Source organism: Chenopodium album, chromosome 9, assembly GCF_948465745.1.
Source record: "Chenopodium album chromosome 9, dcCheAlbu1.1, whole genome shotgun sequence".
Taxonomy (NCBI): Eukaryota; Viridiplantae; Streptophyta; class Magnoliopsida; order Caryophyllales; family Amaranthaceae; genus Chenopodium; species Chenopodium album.
The window spans coordinates 39312083-39334385 of NC_137842.1; the positions used below are offsets into that span (position 1 = coordinate 39312083).

General features: G+C 40.4%; 1 protein-coding gene across 1 annotated transcript; it reads right to left on the bottom strand.

Annotated features, from left to right (window-relative positions):
• Nucleotides 1-1826: 1826 nt before the first annotated feature.
• LOC145558518 (protein SHOU4-like) lies at nucleotides 1827-10108 on the bottom strand. The gene is made up of 4 exons (XM_081619790.1): nucleotides 9269-10108; nucleotides 5094-5249; nucleotides 3168-3379; nucleotides 1827-2531 (listed from the first exon to the last, which is right to left on the bottom strand). Exons 1-4 carry the CDS (start codon nucleotides 10046-10048, stop codon nucleotides 2339-2341), a joined length of 1341 nt encoding a protein of 446 aa, XP_081475916.1. The 5' UTR covers nucleotides 10049-10108; the 3' UTR covers nucleotides 1827-2338.
• Nucleotides 10109-22303: the final 12195 nt, after the last annotated feature.

A 22303-nucleotide genomic window follows, 5' to 3' on the forward strand; every position in this document is an offset into this window, starting at 1 on the left:
CATTATTCATCGGAATTGGCTTGTAATATATCGTTGGAAAACCCTTTTCGAGCTTAATCTAACTACACTATTATTGGACCCTTATCATGGACCAAACTAAATTGGACTGGCTATTTTCATAAATAGAGTGTAAGAAGAAATATTTTCAAAAACAGAAAGAGAGATATTTTAATAAAACATCCACATCACTAGACTTTTCACACTTTTACTTCGTTCGATAATCAAATGACGTGAAAGGTATTCATCACAGGGTTTGGTTTTTTAGAGACACATTTGGGTGTCTATAGGGTATTATTTGAAAGATATAAAATATCTCAAAGTTGTAACAAAAAAAATCGGAGGTAGTACTAACAAACAAAAATTATAAAAACTTGATATTTTAAAAATATATATTGTGACGAATATAATAAGATCCCACGTGAAAATATTTTTCATTATGCATAAAGTATAAAGCACAGTCAAAGAGGAGTGTGTAAATAGTGATAAAGTCAAAACGTGTCAACTAAAAACAACATAAGTAGTACAAGGGAAGGAGAGGAAATTAAAAGAATAAATTTCCCTTCCTCTTTTAATAAATCGAATCCCTCTATTATTGCAGAAATTTGAAAGGAATGGAAATTATTCTTTGTAGCTGGCCATACCGTGTGGCCAGTGTTACTCAAGTTACTCAATTAGGGGTTATTCGAGTTGTCATGGTTACTCGAGTTAATCGGTCAGAGTTTACTCGAGTTGTCAGGGTTATTCAAATTACTCAGTCGGGTTACTCGAGTTATTTATGATAAAGTAACCCATGACTGAACCTTTAAGTAACCCTTGACGGAGCTCCTTAAGTAATCTCTAACCGAGTAACTCGAGTAACTTATGACCGAACCCATTAAATAATCCCTGACCAAGTAACTCGAGTAACCCCTAACCAATTAACTAAATTAACCCCGACTACGCGATGTGACCAACCACACATACCGATTTGTGTGGAAGAAAAATGAAGAGTCACCTCCCGCCTCTCACCTCTTTTTCCATTCCCACTTTCTCCTTCCACTCCCTTTTCTTTCACTATTGTTATCCAAAATAAATTTACTATTGGAGAAAATCAAACATTAATTTGCCATCGTGTGTTTAAATTTCCCCATTTATTTCTTTGAGATATCACCAACTCACAAGTAATTGTTCAACCTAAGCTTTTAATGCGTTACTTGGTATGTAACCATGCAAGTGTTACTTGTGAGCATGCACAGTGGTATACTGGACCTTAACACTGTGGTTAGATAGATATAGGGAAAGGAGGGAAAGGGAAGAATGATAAGCTTTCCTTCCAAATCTCTCCACAGTTAGATCAATTTCTATTTAATCTCTCGATTTCCTCCATTTATCTCCCCTTCAATTTCCTTTCTCATTTCACATCCAAATGAAATAAATTTCATCCCTCCAACTCCATTTTCCTTCCTTTCCTGCCATTTTTATAATGCAAACAAAGCATCAGTCCATGATAATAATGATTAGGAAAGATTCACAGGTGCATTATTTATCTTATTAAGATACTTTGAAATAATAAGACAACTATATTCGTACAGAAGAGAAAAGTATTTCTCAATTCATTCTTAGCAGCATGCTCTGCAGCTGTCTCATCCAAGCTCATGCAATTGATGCAGTCACGCAGAGGTAATTCAGGTTAGTTGTAGATCATATATGAAATACGAAATATGCCTCTACGTTCTTTAAAGGAAAGCAATTGCCTGAAACTCAGCGTGGAAAAACAGAGAACACATTATAAGGAAAGCAACTGTTGCAACTTAGCACAAAAAAACAGAGAGCACACCTTACATAGATGCTTGAAGGATGGAAGAACATTTAATCATAATTATATAATCAAATACACAAAGCACTAGTGTTAAGCATACTCTACCTTTCGTGAAATAAATGGAAAGGAAAACAAAAATGCGGAAGAATAAAGAAGAAAATAGGGCTCTTCGGATTTGTTGTAGCTTATTTACACTAAACAAAGCTAAAGCTTTAGAATATACGTGGCTCATCGTGAAAAACCCGAGCTTCCTTTTCTCATAGTGTTGATGAGGAAAACTTCTCCCTCTAATTGCTTGATCCAATTAAACACGGAAAGGTTTATAAGAGACTCAAGAAATTCTTACTTATTACACACCTGCGTCCTCTGAGCCCCTTTGTGTCTTCTTGAGGCTGGTTTACATACACTTGAGAGCAGAAAATCTAAGGACAGAGGGATGGAAAAGCATCATGCCCTTTTTGCAGTCTTCGCAGGGCAGATATGTACTTGTGGAATCCACTCAAAGAAGGAAAAACATGGGAGGAAACTAGATCTATGTACTTACACAGGAACCACTTCAGAATCTTGATTATCTTCACAATGCAGTACTAAACCCTCAACATACATCGGAAGGAGGCATCGTAACCATTGACAACCTGTAGAGAGCGGTTCTGAGGGTGGTACAATCATGAGGATATTCTCATGGCGCCGAACAATGCCCAGGACACTGACAGTACTGCCTTCTTTAACATACCTGAACAAGTGAAGAGAAGGAACTGTCAAGAATGGACATTAGGTTTTAGTTCTACTCAAAGCAAAAACTTGAACACCCTCTACAGCTGCCACCCCAATGGACCAGTTCAGCCCAGTACTGACCAGGGGTGAGGAAGCACAGGACACAGGTATGGCCTTGAAAGTTGCAAGTTCTGAAACAGGTCTGCTTTTCAGCTCAAAAGAGAGCAACAAGCCTTAAATCAATTACCTAATTTATCAAAAAAAACGTTTTTAAAAACACTGACTGACTGCAAAATGGCCTATACACACATCACACGGCACACAACCAGGCAGCCAGGCATTGTCCAGTTCTACCTTGTCCAGAACAATCTCAGCCCTGGTCCCGCATAGCTGAACCATCACACGCCTAATTTTCATGACAGGCCCAGGGTCAGCTCAGAACTGTGGCCACCAATTTTCACACATCAAAGCTACCAACCTAATTTTTTTGGTTAGAACTAATTATTTAAAGGTGCAACCTAAAAGAAAATGACATTTTACTGTCTCTTATTTCTTTGGATGCTTTCCTTAACAAGCCATGCCAATAATAATGGAGGATTTCCTTCGGCACATAGGTAGTAAAAAGCTAGAGTAACGCTAGGCAGAGGAGTAATACCCTTCTTTTAGGCGCATTATGCGATCATCACTAGAAAGACTTCGATCAGCTAGCCACTGCAAAAAGTTTGGAGACAAGTCTCGCTTTTCTTTTGTTATGTCGACAACAGTTGCAGTTTCCACTAAAGGGGCCACCTTTGCTCCATAACCAGCTTTAACGAGGGCTCTTAATCCAGAGTGGAAATCTGATACATAAAAGTCTGCAACATATTTCTGCAAATATAATACAAATGTTTTAGATACAGCAGCTGATAAGAAAAAATGCAATAAGATGGATATTTTTCACAAAAATAGATTTTTTCACAAGTCATAGCAGATTGAATCACACAAATTGGAATGGTCTCAAAGGAAAGCAAAAGCAATAGATTTTCTATACACCTAGATTCAGGTAATGTGGTATTCCAGAGAAAGAAAAGTCAACACCAAAAAAGTTTGACACCAAGACCAAACCCGCTTATGAAAGAATTTGTAAGTAGGTGTATTTCCATACCAGGGGGAAGGAGGGGGGGGCGCCAAACCCCCAAGTCTGGAATCAGCAAAAACATTAAAACAATTATATCTGTATTTCCGTAGGCTATCAATGCTACTACACAATTGCCTTAATCTCCAACACTCAATCCAAGTTACCAAACTCACTCCATGAAAATCAGCAACCTTCAAGTCAACCAATTGCCCACCATTGCTGCAGGCTAGAAACTGCCATATCCGGAAGAAAACTAATGATTTTTCTTACCTTTTTCTATGGACGCAATCAAATAAAATTTGCTTTGGTCATTCCGATGCTTTTGGTGATGAGTTATATTGAGTATGATTTGGAGCTATATTGCTCGTGATTTGAGATGTGGGCAACAGATATTTAAGTTTTTTTTGAAATTATGTGAACAGCAGTACAGTGCCCCAATATAGAACGTGTGACAGAGAGAATGTTAATTTTTATTTGGCTAATGAGATTAACTTTAAGTTTTTATGCAACTAAAGACGCGATTTTAGGTATGTTTTTCTTTGTATGACTAAATCCAAAACAATGAGTTAGATACCTAACCTCGCACCTAATACTAAAAAATGAATCAACCCCACACCCCACCCCCCAACTAATGAGTTGTTAGCCAAATTGAAACATAAAGTTGTTTGATCAAACAAAACATGGAATCTTGGTGAAGTAGAGTTCCAAATTCAAAATATTTAAAGCAAAAATAACAATACTACTTCTGATTCATATTATGTGCAACATTTACTAAAAATGGCGACTACACATCATGTGCAACAATGTGTCTTTCCTTTAAAAGTTGGCATTTCTTTTTCTCTCTCCTCATCACATGCATCTCTAACTTTCTATCTCCATTCAAGACTCACAAACAATACTACTTCTGCTTCATATTATGTGCAACATTTACTAAAAATGGCTACTACACATCATGTGCAACAACGTGTCTTTCCTTTAAAAGTTGGCATTTCTTTTTCTCTCTCCTCATCACATGCATCTCTAACTTTCTATCTCCATTCAAGACTCACAAACAAATTATTTTTAAGGGTCGGTGCAAACCTAAGCTTACTTTTAATTCATCTGCACGATTGCCAGCTACGAAGGGTAACTCAACTTCATTGGTAGCCCTGGAACTTAAATTAATTAAAGAGAGAAAAGAATTATGACAGTATTGATTATTAATGATAATGGTAAAGATCCAAGGATAGAACGTGGCTCATAAAAGATAATAGCAATAGATGATAGAGTCAATCATTTGACTTTTAAAAGTAGAAAATCAAAATCTGACATTTTTCTTCTAGACTGGTTTTGGAGTAACCAAAACTAGAGAGTTATATATATACCTAATAAGCCACTTACAATAAAGTCCAACGATCTTACAGTTCAATAACAGCAATATCTATGCTATATACAACTGCCCCAAAAAGAACTAAGTTAACTGACCTCTGAATGCCTGCATCCCCATGAGAGGCAACGATGTTTGGTGTTTGCATCCTTCCCACCCCATCCTTTGTACTCATACAGCTCAGTTGATACATACACACACCTAGGTACCTTCTGGAATGACGATTCAAGAGGTATACTGCCACATGTAACAACCTGCATCCAGACATATAATATACTTCACAGCTAATAAAATATACAAAAGGAGAAAAAAAAAATACATTAATAACTACAAAATATTTTTTAACAGTTATATACTTATATATCCAGTAGGGACGTTCAGTGTTAGATATAATAACAAGGTTTTGACTTTTGAAAATGTTGAGCTTACGAAATATCTAGCAATTACATATGTCGAGTAAAAACAGTAAACATAAAAACTACAACACAAGTAATTTCACAGTTACAAAGCACAGATGACTGATGAGTGATGAGCACATAACTTTGAAGTTCTTTTTTTCTGAGAGTATAAAGCGAAGATTTAATGGGAAAGGAAGAGCCACTGCTGCTATCATTATTACTACGGTAGTAAATTGCTTGTCACTAAAGGTCATAGGCCAATCCACACCAAAATAAGATTCTAAGAAGGTTTACTTTAATAAATTCAGAAAAAATAAGTTCAATTCATTAAAAATAATTTCAGAAAAAGTAGACAAGTAATAATAAATTCAATTTTGTAAAATAAGTTTAAGCGAGTAAAAATAGGTTGAATTCAATAAACAAGTTCAATTCAGTAAAAATAAGTTTAGGGTTAGCAAATATAAATTGAGGAATACAAGGTCTAAGTATGCATTAAAATTTAGTTTCAGGGGAAGATATGTATGTATCATGGTAAGAATGATAACATAAAGAAAGAAAATGGCTCAATTAATATAAATTAAAATCACAATATTCAAATAGGCACATAAATAGCCAAGAACATGAGCAACAATCAGTCAATCACAGTTTAGAGGTGGTAGCCTTGCACGAATATTATTCACTACGGTGGCAACAAATCAAATATCATGGCCCACTAAATTTTGAAAAAAAAAAAAAAAAAATACTAAGACTTGGAACCTAAGTTTTCTTCTGCCCATAAAATGCTGTCTTATCAATGCAGTTCAATACAATGAAAAGAATTATCTGCTCTACTCAAAATCATATAAATTGTAATTGTTTACCTGTCACACTGATACTGATGGATGCAAAAGTGATTCGGTTACTGGATATTAGGCAAGCTTAATTATAAATAGCATTAGTGCATCACGTACTGCTAAGCTGCTTAATTCAATAATTATCACTGGCCATTATCAATAACCCTCTTTCACAATGTAATTTCTTTAACTTCTATTAATAATGATTATATTAATAATAAAAGTAAAATTAAAAAGTTTGCAGAGAAGGACATGAGACAGTAATACAACACCACCATAATGACAAGAGTTCAATAATTTATGATTTTCATTTTTTTGTGGGGTTGATTTGAATAGCAGGACATAGTTCATCAATCAACAAAAAGCGACAGTCATGTGTCAAACTTCATTACACAAGGTCAATGGCTTCTTTCTCCTTTTCATGACAAAGTCCAAGATCCTGTAAATTTATAAAGCATACTGCATACTACAGTGGCCCTGTCAATAGCAGAAGCTGAAAACAAGTATATTAAAAAGGGTTGCCAGTAAACTGACATTGGCTTTCCAAACTATAATTCAAGTTCATTGTTCCTAGGGTCGCTCCCATTCCTCTCAAAACAATCTATACTGCAGATTTACAAGAAACTTTCCAAAATGGACTAGGCACATAGAGGCATAGAGTTTGATTGTCATTATGTCAGAGAGCAATTACAGCAGTCTAGTTGCCCCTGAACATGAGCTAATTACAGAACAATTACCAGATTTTTTCTTCAAGGCTTAGCCTCCCCTCATAGTTATCTTCCTTACACTTTCCAATTTGGGGCAGGCGTTGAGACAGTGTGTTGATAATCAGCAAGCTCAGTAAGGTGGATTATACAACAAGTGATAAGCAAAGCATACTCCCTCCCTCCCATAATCTTTACAACATTTTCTGTTTTTGGTTTTTCTCAAACTTTTTGCTCCACTTCTCACAAGGTAATTTTCTCTCTACTATTTCACAAATAGTGAGGACTCACACTACCTTTTAACAATTTTCTCGTAACTTTTCACTCTCCTTGGTTTGTGTCAAACACCCCATGGTGCAAAGACTATGGAACAAAGGGAGTAGTAGTTGTAAATGTCTTGCTAACTGCTTTACTTTGTTAGAAATATCGGCAAAAGATAATTAAATCTAATTTTTGAGTTGGGAATCTTGACAACTCTTTGGCTGGTGGATACTGTTACTTGTAACAGTTGTAAGAGAGCATGAGTAGCTTATTCTGTTATTCACACTCCCTACTAGCATACCAGTTAAAAAAGGTAAGGGAACTGTTTCACTTGTTCAAAATCCTTATTACACATACTTGTATTAAACAAAATTGTAACAGTCTAATTACCAAGGCAAAGCATAATAGACACACCAGCAATCCCAAAACTATCAAACATATAATAGACCTTCAGTCTTTCAGACAGCCCATTCCATAGGACCCAGGGCAAATCTTACTAGATCCTTAAATCAAAACATAAATGATGATATTAATGCTCATACCGCATTTGCAATTGCTTGTATAATCTTTAAAGAGAGTATTTCACCTGTGACAATTAAGAACCTTAATTTTGCGACTTTGTCAGCCTATTAGTTTAGAATACTTGGTTCTCTTCTATGATATCTTCTGACTGTGGAGTGAGGACACATTCTATGGACTATTTGTCCTCTCTTCAGATAAATTTTGTCATATTTTTGCATCTGCAAAGGCCAGGGCAGTTAAAAAGGAGGAATACTAGTCCATAAATTCAGAAATCATGATTGATCCCATCTTCTTAAGTACCCAATATTGGTGATCAATCATTCAATTTTCATGTTGCTTGCTTGGAGAGCTATTATTGGCCTTTCCAGGAACTCCAAGTAAACCTCAGAGAAGTATCACTAGTAGAATCCAACTTAGGCATCTGCACCTCGAATTGGTCACAACAGGAACTACATTAGCCATCAGCAAGAAAGCTAGCTAAACCTCATCCTGCAGTAGCTTTCCATTGCCTTTTTTCACTACATGGAGTACTGCTTAGTCTCCAAAATTCATTACTTAAGACTAAAGGATCCTGATTAAAGTTGACTCCCAATCCATGAGTTTAAATAAACATAACCCCTGGATACTACCACCTAGAGCCACTACGATAAGGTTTCCAATAGTCATCATACCCAATTCACAATACCAAATTTATGCAGAACTCAAGCTGAATCCCTTTAATGATAGCTAATAGAAGTTAACAAATTTTGTTTCTTCCTTTAACCCAAGAAGAATAAACTATCAGTCCCTGCCCTCACTTGCAAGATTCAAGTGAAACTTACAAGTGGTCTGCTCCCCTTTACTTAATGAGAACTTCAGAAGGCACATGGATAGACTTAACCAACATAAAACCTTTCTTGCAAATGCAAACTCAAGATATAAATATTATTAGACCAGCTCAGGGAACCATGTGCAGAAGCACACATTAAACTATTAGCATTCAACAACTTCAAAGGCACAGCAGATCCCAAATAGCCTGAGAAGATAACAACCCAATCATTACAACATCCTATAAGCCCAATTCTCACTACCCTTGTAAGTTGTAAACCCGAGCATTCAAATGCTTGACTAGCACCTAAGACTTGTGAAAAGCAAAATAGCTCGACCCCACTTCTCTTTTCCATTGATCGATGAATAATACTCCACAACTTTTGCAAATGACTGGTTCTAGCAATGAAAGGACTACGGAAAAAGAATGAATCATTAACCAACTACACAACAGTATGCTTACCTATGAAGCAAGTATTTTGTCCACACCTTTTACCTACTACTCACTACTAAAGGAGTTTAAGCCCAGATTTCATCTATGAAAATGACTAAATGGAATGAATCAAATGCCAAATTATAGCAATCAACATTAACCAAGTCAAAACCAATGAGTAATGACATCACATAAAAAAGCTCTAAAATGACAACATAACAAAAAACAAAACAAAACATATCATTATCATCATCATCAATCAGAAAATAGAAACTTATCAATTGATCAAAAATTTAGCACAGAAAATGGACTTACCCCAGTAACCTTGACAAACTGGCCATCAACAGCACCTCTAAGCTCAGCATCAGGGAACTTTTGAACAAAACCCAAGATTGCCCTCTTCCCCCAAGCATAATTCCACCCTAGCCCCATGAAAATCGGAACCAAAATCGCGGCGAAAACCACCAAGATCACAGCTTTCTTAACGGCAACCATCAGAAACACCCCAATCAACAAACCCATCAACACCACAATCCCAAATACCCACATTGCCCCTCTTGAAACCCTCATTCCATACTTCAACCCTTCACTCCCTAAACTAGTGACAGCTGTCCCATACACCATCTTCCCTTGTCCCCCACCCCCAATAGGACCCACTTGTGGCTGACCCGGGTCGAGCTGACCCGAATTCCGAATCGGGCCGGAGGTGATGAGCCCTGTCGGTGGGAGCGAAAGTGGGCCCGAAACCTTCTTGGTGAAGGACCCCGAGTTGCTGAGGCGAGGAGGGAATGGGCCGGAGTTGGGCCCGGATCGAGCTGACCCGGAGTTGGGCTGAGATGAGGCCCGAGAAGGTGGCGGCCGAGGAGAGGAGAGAAAAAGCGAGGAGGAAGATGTTGCGGTGGTGGTGTTGGAGCGTGGAGTGCCGGAGGTAATGTCGAACATCTTGCCGAGTTCGCCGGATTTCTTGATGTCGCCGCCAGTGTACGGCACCGCCCGTGCGGCCATTGTGGGCGGGCGCTCCTTGGGCTGGGAGTCGGGCCGGCCCGACACAAAGAGCCCGTTTCTGAGCTGATGGGATTGAGTGCGGCTTCCCATTATGAAGAGGAAAGAGAAAGAGAGTGAGAGACAGAGAGTGATGAAAGTGGGTGAGGAGAGGAAAGAGAGAAAGTGAGTGAGTGTGAGTAAGTGAGGATTTTTGGGGGTATGTGAAATTACGAAAATGGGGTTGACATTGGGGAGTCGGTGACAAAGACTTGTCACTTGTGCTTCCTTGTTTGGGTTAGTGTATCCCCGATGATTCTATGGTGATCAAAGAAAATATGATCACCATAAAGCCAAAGTGGGCCTAATGAGGTGTCACCTTCATGGCCACAAAAAGGAAAAAAAACTTCCTCCATTTTTTATTTTTCAAAAATTCATTTATGTAATTTTCATAAATACTAAAAATCAATTTCAAATTAGATTTTCTTATTTTAATATATCAAAAAATGAAATAATTAGAAACTTAAAAAAAATTTAATTACATTTTAAGATTATTGATGTTAATTACTCTCTCTCTCTTAGGGTTTATCTAATCCCTTTCTCTCTCTTTTCTCCCGGTCATCTTCGGCGTAGGCGGAAATCTCTTTAAATCACCGCGAATCAATTTCTGGAAATGGATAGCCCTTGTATGGACTTTGATGGAGTTCATCGTATTCCTTGTGTTTTGGGTGTGATAAATCTCGACAAAAAGACTTTTACATCACGATTTCATATGTTGTTCAATCAAATTAGTCTTTTTCGAATAATGAATTACAGTACTTGTGACGTTTTATGTGCAATTTTAGAAATTTCTACAATTTCAGAAATTTCATTAACGGTGGTTGAATGACCTGAGGGAGATGATGAACAGTAACAGTTCCTCACTTGGAGCGAGGCATATAGTTAACGGAAACTTCCACCTCCGGACTAGGACAATATCAACACCCTACAATTTAGGGTATAGTAAAAATACTTTAAATTATTTGGACATGTCCAACTTCGTACAAAGTATTTTCCAAACAAACATTACGTAGGATCTATCTATAATACGACATGGTAGTTACCTTACTATATATTACTTCCGGAGATCACAATTATCAAAGTAGGTGGTTTGTCCACAAACTAGACAAAACAACCCCACCCCTAAGAGGAACATAAAAAAAAAAACCAGCAATCATAATAAATCTACATACAAGCTGATAATCACATAAGAAAGAGCTACAGGGAATTGAAATAGGATTATAGTGTTGTTTAATCAATTAAGTTAAGTGAATATGTCAGTGAAGAGTTCATGTTAAACTCTTGTATGTATGTGTAGCAGCCCTAGAAACAGAGGTCTGAAGCATGTGACTGCCATCTTCTTGTAGTGAAATTACAGGTGAACATTTAAACATATATAACCCAATAAATTAAATGCAGCAAGTAGACAGGACGATACATGGTTACTTATAAAGCAATAATCATGTCAAAACTGCCATTTGTAATAGCTGGAGTACGTATTATGGCACAGTTCATATAGAATGTGTTAATCAAACATGTTCTCTACCAGAGTTTACATCAACTTGAAGAGGTTATTGTTGTTCTGGCGTGCGTAACATTTCGTGGGGGGGGGGGGGGGGTAAATTTTTATTTTCACTTACACCACAGAATGGATCATCAATTTTAATCTTCTCCTCCTCTTAATTTACATGTACTTCGTCACTAAAATGATTCTTGCAACGAACATTGCAATGTGATTGTCATCTTCATGTAGTGAAATTATTGTGCTTGCATCTGTATGTATGGTTGAATCACCACTAAACATACGAAGCCCCTTGTTTCTCTTGGAAGCATACCATACCATGAAGAGTCTCCCTAAATCTAATGAGGAGTAAATGCTGCGTGCCTTGTAATTCGTTCCCATATGAAATAACAAGCCAAAACGAAGCACAAAGAAAAGAAAAATACTACATGGTATGGTATGGAAACCTGCGAACCTAAAGTGTAATGACTCATGTTACTGGGGTAAGGGGAATAACCAGAGTCTGGCGGGGGATCTTTCCCACAATACGAGCCTTTTCTTTTTCTTTCGATAGCCTCTAGTAACTGCAATCACATACCCATCTCAGTTCGTATTTTAAAATAAAATTAATAAAACGAAACACAAACAAATCTTCAGGATGGTATTCACAAAAAAATGGTCGGCTGCAGTACGATTTACCATTTTCAAAGTCTTAGCATAACATATCTGTTCACCACAAACCAAAAGCAAGCAGAATATATAAACTAGTCCCCTGCGTTGCTTAGTCAATGATTATAAATTGACGTATTCAAAACAAAAATACACACACGATACATTATGTATATTATCCGAACCACATAGATAATCTGCAAAGGCTATACAGGTCCATATCTATTGGATAATAAACTAAAGGGTTAGTGTCTGCACCGTACTGGTTATAACCAAAGGCAACACAAGCTTAATCAAAAAGCGAACACAACATAAAAAAAATGAAGTCACGTGTGTTAAAAGCCAAACATAATTTAAATTACCATACCATAAGAATCAGAGGACATCCTCCTAGTAATTAAGGTCTCTATTGAGCCTTGAACTCGGCTGTTGCATCAACTGTACTATGAAGTGCAAGCTTGGCAACATTACAACTGCTAAGACCATCATCCCAAACAATGAGATTCAACCTTTCCCCTTCTCATCGGAATTCGGGCAACCGTCAACCTATAAATACCCGTAACTAACTACATAGCCAAGGAACACCAACTTATCATCTAATAGAGCAATATCGTTCCTGATAAGCTTTGCTTATCATTTTGGGTTGTGTTCTTGTTTTAGACCTTCTTGATTGCTCTTTACATGTTGGTGAAGGATTTATGTCTTCGTCAAGTGCAATTACTAGACATATAATGGATCGAATTATGGGGATAATTAAACTCGTTCTTTTAGGTCGTCATTATATGCTACTAGACGTGATCAATGATCTTTGGGCTAGTCAAATAATCCAAATCCCAATAGAATGGATCCTATAAGGTCACATAAAAAGGTGCTGGATTGAACAAAAGAAAGAAGCCCATTATTGGGCCTCATGGAGTGGCCGGGCATATGGGTTGTAAAGGGAGAGTATTGTGGGCTTGGTTTGGACTCTAATTATACATATGATGTATAAATAGAGGCCTTGCCTAGGGTTTGACGAACAACAAAATTAGCAGTCAATTGAGAATATACTTGCTAGCAACCAAACCCTAGCCTCATGCACATACTCTCTCCTCTTCTCTCATGACTACACACGCCGGTGGTGCGTGTGGTGCACGGTGGTGATCGTGGTTGTTCTTGGCTCATTTTTCTCCTCCCCTCTCTGTAGAAGGTGGTTTGAAGTGTTTGTGCCCAACTACCTAGCAGTAGTGGAGGTTCAATCCTATCCCGTGGACTAAGTAGAGGAGCAACGCTTGGGGCTCTATTATCTCCCTGATTGTTAGTCAATTGCTTGTGGAAATCATGCGTCAAAGGTATGTATTATGTGATTCTTTATGTGTTATGCTTGTAGATCCTGTTTAGGTGCAAGTGAATATGATTCGTGAAATTCCGCATTAAAGTACCTAAAACTCTATAGTGGTATCAGTTAGCCTCTTGCATTTACGTATATTGATTATAAATCTTTGATGTCCACAAATTTTAATTCAATTAAGAGGGAGAAAAATTTAATTATGGTTCAATCTTTATATTATATGGAGATTTAATTTTTGGAATTTGATTAAATGTGATTTAATTCTGCTCAAAATAGCCTAGAATGGATCGAATTTTGCCCCATTATGCTCGAAAATATCGAAACCCCTAGCCCTAGATTCGAATTATTTGAAACCCTAAACCCTAAAATTTTGATTTTTTGTGTTTTTGTTTTTGAATTATTTTGATTGTTTATGCTTCATGATTTTAATCTAGTTGATTTCATGTATAAATTGTGAATTTTGCATGATCAATGATTTAATTTAAAAGTTAAATTAAATTGGGGATTATTTTTCATGAAGAACCCTAGATTTTAAAATTAAATTGTGAATTTAATTTTGATTTGATGAATTAGCATAAAAGTTATGTTTTAATTTATCATGGATCACATTAATTTTATTTAACAAAAGTTGTTAATTGAAATTGAAATTAAAAAAAAATTAATGGAAGATTTAAGGCGGCAGCCGTGGCTAGGTGGCGCAGCCACGCTGGCTGCCGTCGGTGGTGGTAAAAGAGGGTGTGCAGGGGCAGGGAAGCTGAGGCCTGAGAGTAAAAGAGCAGCAGCAGCACCGTGCAAAGTGTTGCGCGGCAGTGCTGCCGCTACTGTTGCACCGCTGCTTCGACAGTGTACACCATAGGTGTACGACCACCGTGGTCGGCTTAGGCTGGCCACACCATGGTGGCTGGTGCACAGTTTTTTAAATAAAAAAATTATTTTTATTTTAAAATATTTCAATATAAATATGATTCATTTTGGGATAAAATAGAACTATTTTGAAATAAAATCATTTATTTGGGATAAAATCAAATCTTTCAAAAGTTGTTAAATTTGATATTATCCGTATTTAGGTTTGTTACTTTTGATGATTTCCAATAATTAAAGTGGTTAATATTGGATAGGATTTGTTAGGATATTTTGAGCATATTCCAAAAAGATAAAGATTGACTTGATAATGTGATTATCCATAATTAATTAGATAATTTATTAAATTTTGTGATTGGGTAGTAATTAGGATAGAATTTCCTAATTTTGTTAGGATAACCTTTGAGGATAAATATGATTTATCTTTTATGATTAAAATAAGACAAGATTCTATCTCATGCCTAATTTAAAATATATGATATTTTATTGATGATCATGAATAATATGTGATATTATATAATTGCAATAATTAAAATATGAGATATTTAGGTGTCGTGTTTCCTTAATTATTAATGTTTAGGATAAAAATACCCTAGACACGTGGACCAATGAGAGGAGGCCACGTGGTGAGTTCAGGATGGCCCAAGTGGCCCAATATCGTCTTGACACGTGGCCCCCTTGGATAAGCCCCTGAAATGGCGGCCTTCAAGGGCCCAAATCCCTAGGAGCGCCGTAAAACGGCGCAGCCCACTAAAATCTAGGTCAAGTGACCTAGATAGGGGCACATTCTCCAACGACCCTATAAATAGGGAGATAATTCCTCATTTTGGGGACATGTTCAATTATTTATTACACCTACATTCTCTCTCATTAGAGAAACACCTGAGCTTGGAATCCAAGCAGGTCCCCACCTAAATTTCTGTACTCTTTATTCCCTTTCAAGTTACTAACTTGATCTTCGGAGGCGGAGCTCCAACCATCCGGAGTTTCCGTTGTTTTGCAGGTACAACTCAGCCGGACCAATCTTTGTGACGTAACTCTCCCGAGGGACAAATTCACCCAAAACATTTTGCGCCGTCAGTGGGGAGAGTACCTCGAAGATGATTCAAGAGTCTGTACCACCCCCTAAACGTCTGGGCGACGACCCGGAAGTTTTCACAGACCAAGAGGATGAAGATCCTCAGGTTAAAACCTATGTAGCCGATGATGGCTCTCTAATAACCAAGCGCATCCGGCCCTGAGACACTCTGGAGCGGGGTGCCAGCAAGGCGGGTACAAATCGACCCCCTGGGCAGCCGGAAGGGGAAACCCATACGGCAGGTGGATCAGCTCCCGTCACCCGAGACGAACTCATGAAGTTCATGACAAGTTTCAAGGGTGAAAACAAAGATCTGATCTCTAAGAGCCGGGCTGGCCCGAGTAGGGGTCAGGTGGCAAAAAAGACTCCTCTGGAGAAGGGGAAGTCAGTCAGAGATCGGCAGCCAACTCCTCATCCAAAGGAGAAGGCAGCCGGGACCATTGATTGGTCCAAAATTCTTCTACCTAAGAGGAATGCCAACAATCCCCGCCCGACTCAACAGCCGGTGGGAAGTAAAAAATCAACTCCTGATGCCCGGGAAATCATCACCCGCAGGAGGAACCAGCAGTTGTCTGAGTCGGCTTCTACGTCGAACTTTCCAGACAGCTTCAACAACACCTCTGCAGGGAATGCACTTTTCTTGCATGAGAGCCAGACATGCGGTAATACCGTCCACACTGGCCCTCAGATTATTGGGACTGTACCGTATGTACCTTCTCAGGGCTACGGGCAGTATCCTCCTTATTTTATGCGGCCGGCCCTCTTTGGAGGATAGGCGGCGTACAACAACGTCCAACCTCTGGACTGGTAGCTTCGTCTGCTCCGCCTGGGTGAACAACCTTCTGCGTTCACCCGGGAGATAACCGAGGCGGCACAGTCGGCCAAGGTTAAAAATGTGTTGGTAGGTACCTATGGTGGTACCACCAACCCGGAAGATCACCTCATGGCATACACCAACCTCATGTACTTACAAGGGTTGGATGATGCCACTTGGTGTCGATGCTTCCCGGCTACATTGAAGGGCATTGCCCAACAATGGTTTGGCAACCTGCCAGCCGGGTCCATTGATAATTTCAGGAAGCTTGTCTTCATGTTTGCTTCCAACTTCTCAATGAACTTCCCTGCGAAGAAAACAAGTCTTGACTTGAGCACCATTAAGCAGGGGGAGAGAGAAGGTATGCGCTCCTATGTCAGGCGGTTCAATCTGATTAGAATCCAGATCTAAGGACTGTCTGATGAGGTGGCTTTTACAGATTTTTTAAAGGGTCTGAGAGACGGGTCGACTTTAAAGTTTGACCTAGTCAGAAAAGGAGCTTTCACTTTACAGGCGGCCTTGAGGGAGGCGGAAAGCTATATTCAAGCAACCGACCTCTACTCGCCTGGTAACCAGTCGGACTCTAAGAAGTCTGACAAACAGAAGGACAGCCGGCCTGCTCAGCCGGCCAAGAAGAAAGAAGAGAACAAGAAAAGAAAAGAAATCTGGGCGGTTAGTGATTCTGACCAGCCGTCTCAGAAGAAGAAGAAAGAATTTAAACCGTACTTACCTAAGTACGAGTTTGACAAGGACTGCAACTCCATCCTCATGGAGATCAAGGACCGGTTGTCCCTAGAGAAGCCGAATCCAATGAAAAGTTCCATTCAATCAAGGAACAAAAATAAATTCTGCCAATACCATGAGGAAGTTGGCCATGACACCAACGTCTGCTTCATCCTCCAACGGGCTTTGGACCGTCAGGCTGACAAAGGGATGTTAAAGTCCTATATCTCCAAGTCCAAAGGGACTAATAAGAAGAATCTGGGGCAGTCGTCTAAGACACCCCACCCTGCTAGTAGTTCGGACACTGATAAGGAGCCGGTCTACACCATAGCAAGCGGGTTCTCATGCGGTGGCCCTACCATCCGGGGCACCAAGAGCCATCTTCGAAAGATGGACAAAGATGATGATGAGCAGGCGTCTACTAGCTCCTCCTTCCCAGATGTCCTGATCACTGAGAAGGACAGGGGCAGCGTCCGCCGTCCGCATGACGACCAGGTCATTATTGAATGTAAGGTTGCCAACCAGCTGGTTGGGCGAATCCTTATTGACACCGGCAGCTCGTCGGACATCATCAGTCTCCAGTGCCTGCAAAAGCTGAAATACAACGTCAGCAACATGCATCCGGTTACCCACCCCTTAATTGGCTTTGGGGGTGGAATGGTTTACCCAGTCGGAAGGGTTGATTTACCAATCCGGCTGGGTGAGAAATGAAAGGGACGACACCTGGTCGTCAAATTCTTGGTCGTTGAGGAGCTAACCGCCTACAACATTATTCTGGGCCGGCCCACCCTCAACGAAGCCAAGGTTGTAATCATCCATTCCCTCATGCTCATCAAGTATGAGAGGGATGACGGCTCTGTTGGTTCCTTGAATGGGGATCAGAAGACGGCCCGGGAGTGCTATCTCTCAGCCGTCAAAGATACTGTGGCCCCAGACAGCCAAAGGAAGGAACCAATAGACCTTGACAATGTCAAGGATGCCGACCCAGCCCCAGCCCCATCAGCAGCCGGAAAGAAAAGAAAGGCACCGCTGCTGGTGGAGGTGAAGAAAGAGAAAAAATAGCAATCACTAATCGGGGAGCGGTCAGCGGAGCTCCGTCCCCAACCGGCTGGAGACCATATTGACATACCTCTGGACGACAGCCGTCCAGAGCGTATAGTTAAGGTTGGGACGGCTTCTCATGCTAAATTGGGTGCGGATCTGCACCTCCTGCTGAAGGAATTCAAAGACATTTTTGCCTTTGAGGTGGAAGAGATGTCAAGCGTTAGCCCGGATCTTGCTGACCACAAACTCGTCGTGGATCCTAAAAAGAAGCCCATCCGGCAAAAGAAAAGAAATCACGGCGAGGAAAGAAGTCAGGCGGCAGCTGCCGAAGTAAAAAAGCTGTTGGACGCTGGGTTCATTTGGCCATGTAATTTCCCCGACTAGGTGGCAAATGTTGTGCTTGTAAAGAAGCTGAATGGTACTTGGCGTATGTGTGTTGATTACACAGACCTCAACAAGGCATGTCCTAAGGACAGTTACCCACTTCCAAATATCGACAGTCTGGTCGATTCGACAGCCGGGCATGCCTTGATGAGTTTCATGGATGCCTACTCCGGCTTCCATCAGATACCCCTGTGGAAGAAAGATCAAGAGAAGACGGACTTCGTCACTAATCTGTTACACTGTGATGCCGTTTGGCTTGAAAAATGCGCCGGCTACATTTCAATGGATGATTAATACGGTCTTCATTAATCAAATTGGGAGGAATGTGGAGGCGTACATTGATGACATGATAGTCAAATCCAAGCAGCAGGCGGATCACCTTGCTAATCTCCGAGAAACCTTCACCACACTCAGGCGGCATAAGGTTATGTTAAATCCTAAGAAATGCGTCTTTGGTGTTGAGTGTGGGAAGTTTCTCGGATTAAAGGGGGATAGAGGCTAACCCCGAGAATATACAGGCGGTAATTGACATGAAGTCACCCCGCACTGTCAAGGAAGCGCAAAGACTAACCGGTTGCCTGGCGGCCTTGGGGAGGTTCCTCAGCCGGTCAGGTGACAAATGCCTTTACTTCTTCCAAGCAATCAGGAAGAAGACCAGATTTGAATGGGGGGATGATGCTGAGGCGGTCTTTCAAAAGCTGAAAGAGAACCTGCACTCTTTGCCAAGGCTTGTTAGCCCTCTACCCAAAGAGTTGTTATACATGTACCTAGCCGTCTCAGATCATGCCCTCAGTGCTGTTCTCCTTGCTGAGAGAGCCGACATTCAGCTCCCGGTCTATTTCATTAGCCATGTTCTAAAAAATGCTGAGCTCCGGTATCCCATGGTTGAAAATTTGGCCTTGCTCTGTATATGGCTTTCAAGAAATTGAAGCCGTATTTTCTGGCTCATCCGGTGGTAATTTACACCGATCAGCCCCTCAAGCGGCCAATGTCTACCTTGGAATCATCCGGCAGAATGTTAAATGGGCTATGGAAATGCAAAGTCTTGAAATCACTTTTGAACCTAGAAAGGCAGTGAAAGGTCAGGCGTTTGCCGACTTCATTGTTGAAATGACACGACCGGTTGAACCGGATAACATAGATCAGGTTTGGAAAGTGTATGTAGACAGGAGCTCGACGAAGAACTGCTGCGGTGCAGGAGTTATTTATGAGTCCCTTGAGAGGGACGGATTTGAATATGCACTGCGGTTTAAGTTTCAAGCCTCAAATAACGAGGCGGAATATGAAGCCCTGCTAGCCGGAATTCGCATGTGTAAGGCAGCAGGGGCAGCTAAAATTGACGCCTACTCTGATTCACAATTGGTCGTTAGCCAGTATGAGGACAAATATGAGGCAACTCATCCGGCTATGATCAAATACCTTCAGGCAGTCAAAGAGGAGGCCGGGTCACTTGAGGAATTCCGTCTGAGTCAAGTGCCCAGGTCTGATAATAACCAGGCGGATGCGTTGTCTAAATTGGCTTCATCCGCTTGCTGTGATACGCCTCGGTCAGTCTTTTGGGAAGTTCTGGAAAAGAGAAGTATATATGAAGAGCCCATTGGAATTCTGGACCGAAGCTTTACCTGGATGGATGGCATCCGAGCATATTTAGCAGACGGCATACTTCCTAATTCACCACAGGAAGCAGCCGTCATGAAGAAGCGAGCAACAAACTTCGAGTTGAGAAACGGAGAGCTCTTCAAGCCGGGTTTCCTTAAACCTCTATTGAAGTGTGTTACCCCAAAAAAGGGGAAAGAAGTTATTGAAGAATTGCATGCTGGGTACTGTGCCTCGCATATAGGCGGCAGGTCCCTAGCCGTCAGAGCCCGGCGGCATTACTTTTGGCCTACTCTTGAAGCAGACGCTAAAGAGTTGGTGAAGAGATGTGACAAGTGCCAGAGGTTTGGCAAGCTTATTCACCACCCGGCTACTGATCTGACGGCAATCCACAGCCCAGTCCCGTTTGCTAAATGGGGCATGGATATCTTGGGTCCTTATACGCCTGCTCCAGGCGGAAAGCGCTACATTTTGGTGGCTGTGGATTATTTCACCAAATGGGTAGAAGCTGAGCCGGTCAAGAACATCAAGACAAAGGATGTCATCTCTTTCATTTGGAAGAACATCATCACCCGGTTCGGGGTACCTATGTCTATGGTGTTTGATAATGGCCCTCAGTTTGAAACACCTCATCTTAAGACTTGGTTGGGAGATCAGGGTATCTCACATTGTTTTGCATCATTCGGCCGACCCCAAGCAAACAGCCAAGTTGAAGCCTTCAACAAACTCATCTCAGACGGCATAAAAAAGAAAATTGAAAGAGCCGGTGGCTTATAGGTAGAAGATCTAATTCATGTCCTATGGGCCATCCGGACTACTGCCAAAGGGGAAACCGGTGAAAACCCATTTCTTATGGTATACAGTGCTGAAGCCATCTTGCCCATTGAACATTACGAGCCGACTCTCAGAGTTATGCTCTATGATGAAGAGGCAAATAGGGAGGCCATGCGGCTGGCATTGGACTACCTCCCGGAACGCATGGGCAATGCTGCCCTGCGCCATGAGATATACCGTTTGAGAATGACGAGAGCCTACAACAAGAAAGTACTCAAGCGTCCTTTAAAAGTTGGCGACTTTATGTTACGAAAAACAGAGGCAACCGGTAGGGCCAATGAGGATGGAAAGCTAACTCCTAATTGGGAAGGCCCCTACCGGATTTATGAAGAAGTCAGGGATGGCACCTACCTTCTGGAAACTCCAGACGGCCGGCGTCTGCCTAGAACTTGGAATGTAGATAACTTAAAAAAGTACTACTTCTGAGAAATGTAAATTTTTTGTAAACAGTGAGTCAATCAATGAGAAATCAGACTTTGTTTGCAAAATTGTTTTGCTATTCTTATATTTACTTACCCGCCTGGGTTATCCTCAGACGGAACTCATGTTGGACTGTCTAAGTTTGACACTTAGTGTAGATTGAATTATATAATTATCTATCCGCCTAGGTAATACTCAGATTGATTACCTAGTTTAATCAACTAAGTTTGATACTTAGTGAAATTTAATGTTATATTTACCCTTCCGTCTGGGTAATACCCAGTCGGACAAATTGTTTAACCAACTAAATTGACATTTAATATAAACATGATATCGCGTGGCCAACGGCCAGCTTAAAAAACTAAGTACAAAAACGCTTGGTGGCTACACAACCGGTCTCAAACAAGACCAAAGGCCAAATGGCCGGATGGTTACTTATTTTATAAAACCGCCTGTCCCAACATGGACAATGGCGTCCGGCGACACCCCTCCGGATGCAATCGTCGCAGAGAACAGACTATTTGTCGGTTCTACGTACCTATGCAGACGGCGAAAATTGAACGACCAAATTGGTCAACTCATAGCCGTCTGACCTGAATAATCTACGAAGAACGGTTAAGTTACCGAATACCGGATGCCCCGAGGCATCAGTCAGTTACCGGCTGAAGTTCTCACTTAGGTTGTTTATTCCAAAGTTGCACTCTCTCTCCCAATTGGGGCAAAAGATTTTGTGTAATGGCTATGTAATAACCCCAGAGGGAATACTACCGCCTGGGTAAGAGGCTCAAAGCACCCGCTCTAATGGCCGGCTGTGCACTTGGTTTGGGGCAATCACCATTGTGATTGATTGGCCTAAAAACACTTCATACTTCTCCAAGTATCAAGTGTTTTCAAGCCAATCAATCAAGTTGAAATGAAACCAACCACACAACCGTCCAGGGGCAAGAGCACCCGGATTGCAAATTGCCGCATGCTTTTTTAAATTAGGAAAAATATTAAAGAATTGCAAATATACGCAAAATTCAAATTGAAAAATTCAAACACAAACATGTATAAACAACCGACTGAGTCGGAAT

Excerpts from the sequence above, each read along its gene's own strand:
- LOC145558518 (XM_081619790.1), bottom strand. The coding sequence starts at position 10,048 with ATGGGAAGCCGCACTCAATCCCATCAGCTCAGAAACGGGCTCTTTGTG. Across the intron at positions 3,380-5,093 it reads GGGGATGCAGGCATTCAGAG|AAATATGTTGCAGACTTTTA; the intron begins GTCAGTTAACTT and ends TTATATTTGCAG. Across the intron at positions 2,532-3,167 it reads ATAATGCGCCTAAAAGAAGG|GTATGTTAAAGAAGGCAGTA; the intron begins GTATTACTCCTC and ends TCACTTGTTCAG.